This window comes from Acanthamoeba castellanii (genome assembly GCF_000313135.1).
Source record: "Acanthamoeba castellanii str. Neff unplaced genomic scaffold scf7180000084767, whole genome shotgun sequence".
Lineage (NCBI taxonomy): Eukaryota > Discosea > Longamoebia > Acanthamoebidae > Acanthamoeba > Acanthamoeba castellanii.
The window spans coordinates 40,874-41,458 of NW_004457650.1; the positions used below are offsets into that span (position 1 = coordinate 40,874).

A 585-nucleotide genomic window follows, 5' to 3' on the forward strand; every position below is an offset into this window, starting at 1 on the left:
AGCTGCTGGCTCCACGTTCGTAGGACCCCTGCCCCAGGCGGGCGCGCCCTCGCCTTCGTCGTCGCCCAACCTCAGCGCCTTCCAAAGCTACGAGGGCTTTGGCGGACACCACTACGCGCCCGACAGGCACTGATCATGGCTGCCAGCTCCCCCCCCCCCATCCCTCCCTCGACGCATTGCGACTTCGTCTCCTCTGCGCTTGTACAAATGCTTTATGAGTACCCTCTCTCTCTCCTCCTTCTCTCTTCTACCTCTCCACTTCATCTCCCACCTCTCCCTCTTCAACTTGCTAGGGTTTTGTTACTTTTGTGTTATACAACCGACCTCCACCTTCACACTCTCTCTTGTGAATGTGTTTCATGTTGTGTTTGTTGTTACATATCAGCTTGTGTTGGTTCTGGTTGGGCGCCTTCAGTGGCGCGAGCCGAGGAGGGCGCTGGGCGGCTTGGGGCCGGTGTACTCGCGCAGCTGGAGCGGCACGTCGGCGAAGGCCGCCAGCGTGAACTTGGTCTCCTCGCGCGCCTTGAAGGTGGTCGGAATGATCACCAGCTCCTCGACTTCCTCCTCGCCTGAGTCCTTCTGCTC

At 59.5% G+C, this 585-nt stretch overlaps 1 protein-coding gene across 1 annotated transcript in view; it reads right to left on the reverse strand.

Annotated features, from left to right (window-relative positions):
- Positions 1–411: 411 nt before the first annotated feature.
- The window catches only part of ACA1_250290 (uncharacterized protein), a gene marked incomplete at both ends in the record, with an annotated part of 1,895 nt that continues 1,721 nt past the window's right edge, over positions 412–585 (reverse strand). Inside the window, one exon of the mRNA XM_004352611.1 lies at positions 412–569. Coding sequence (XP_004352663.1) covers positions 412–569 — 158 coding nt within the window. The remainder of the gene's footprint in view (positions 570–585) is intronic.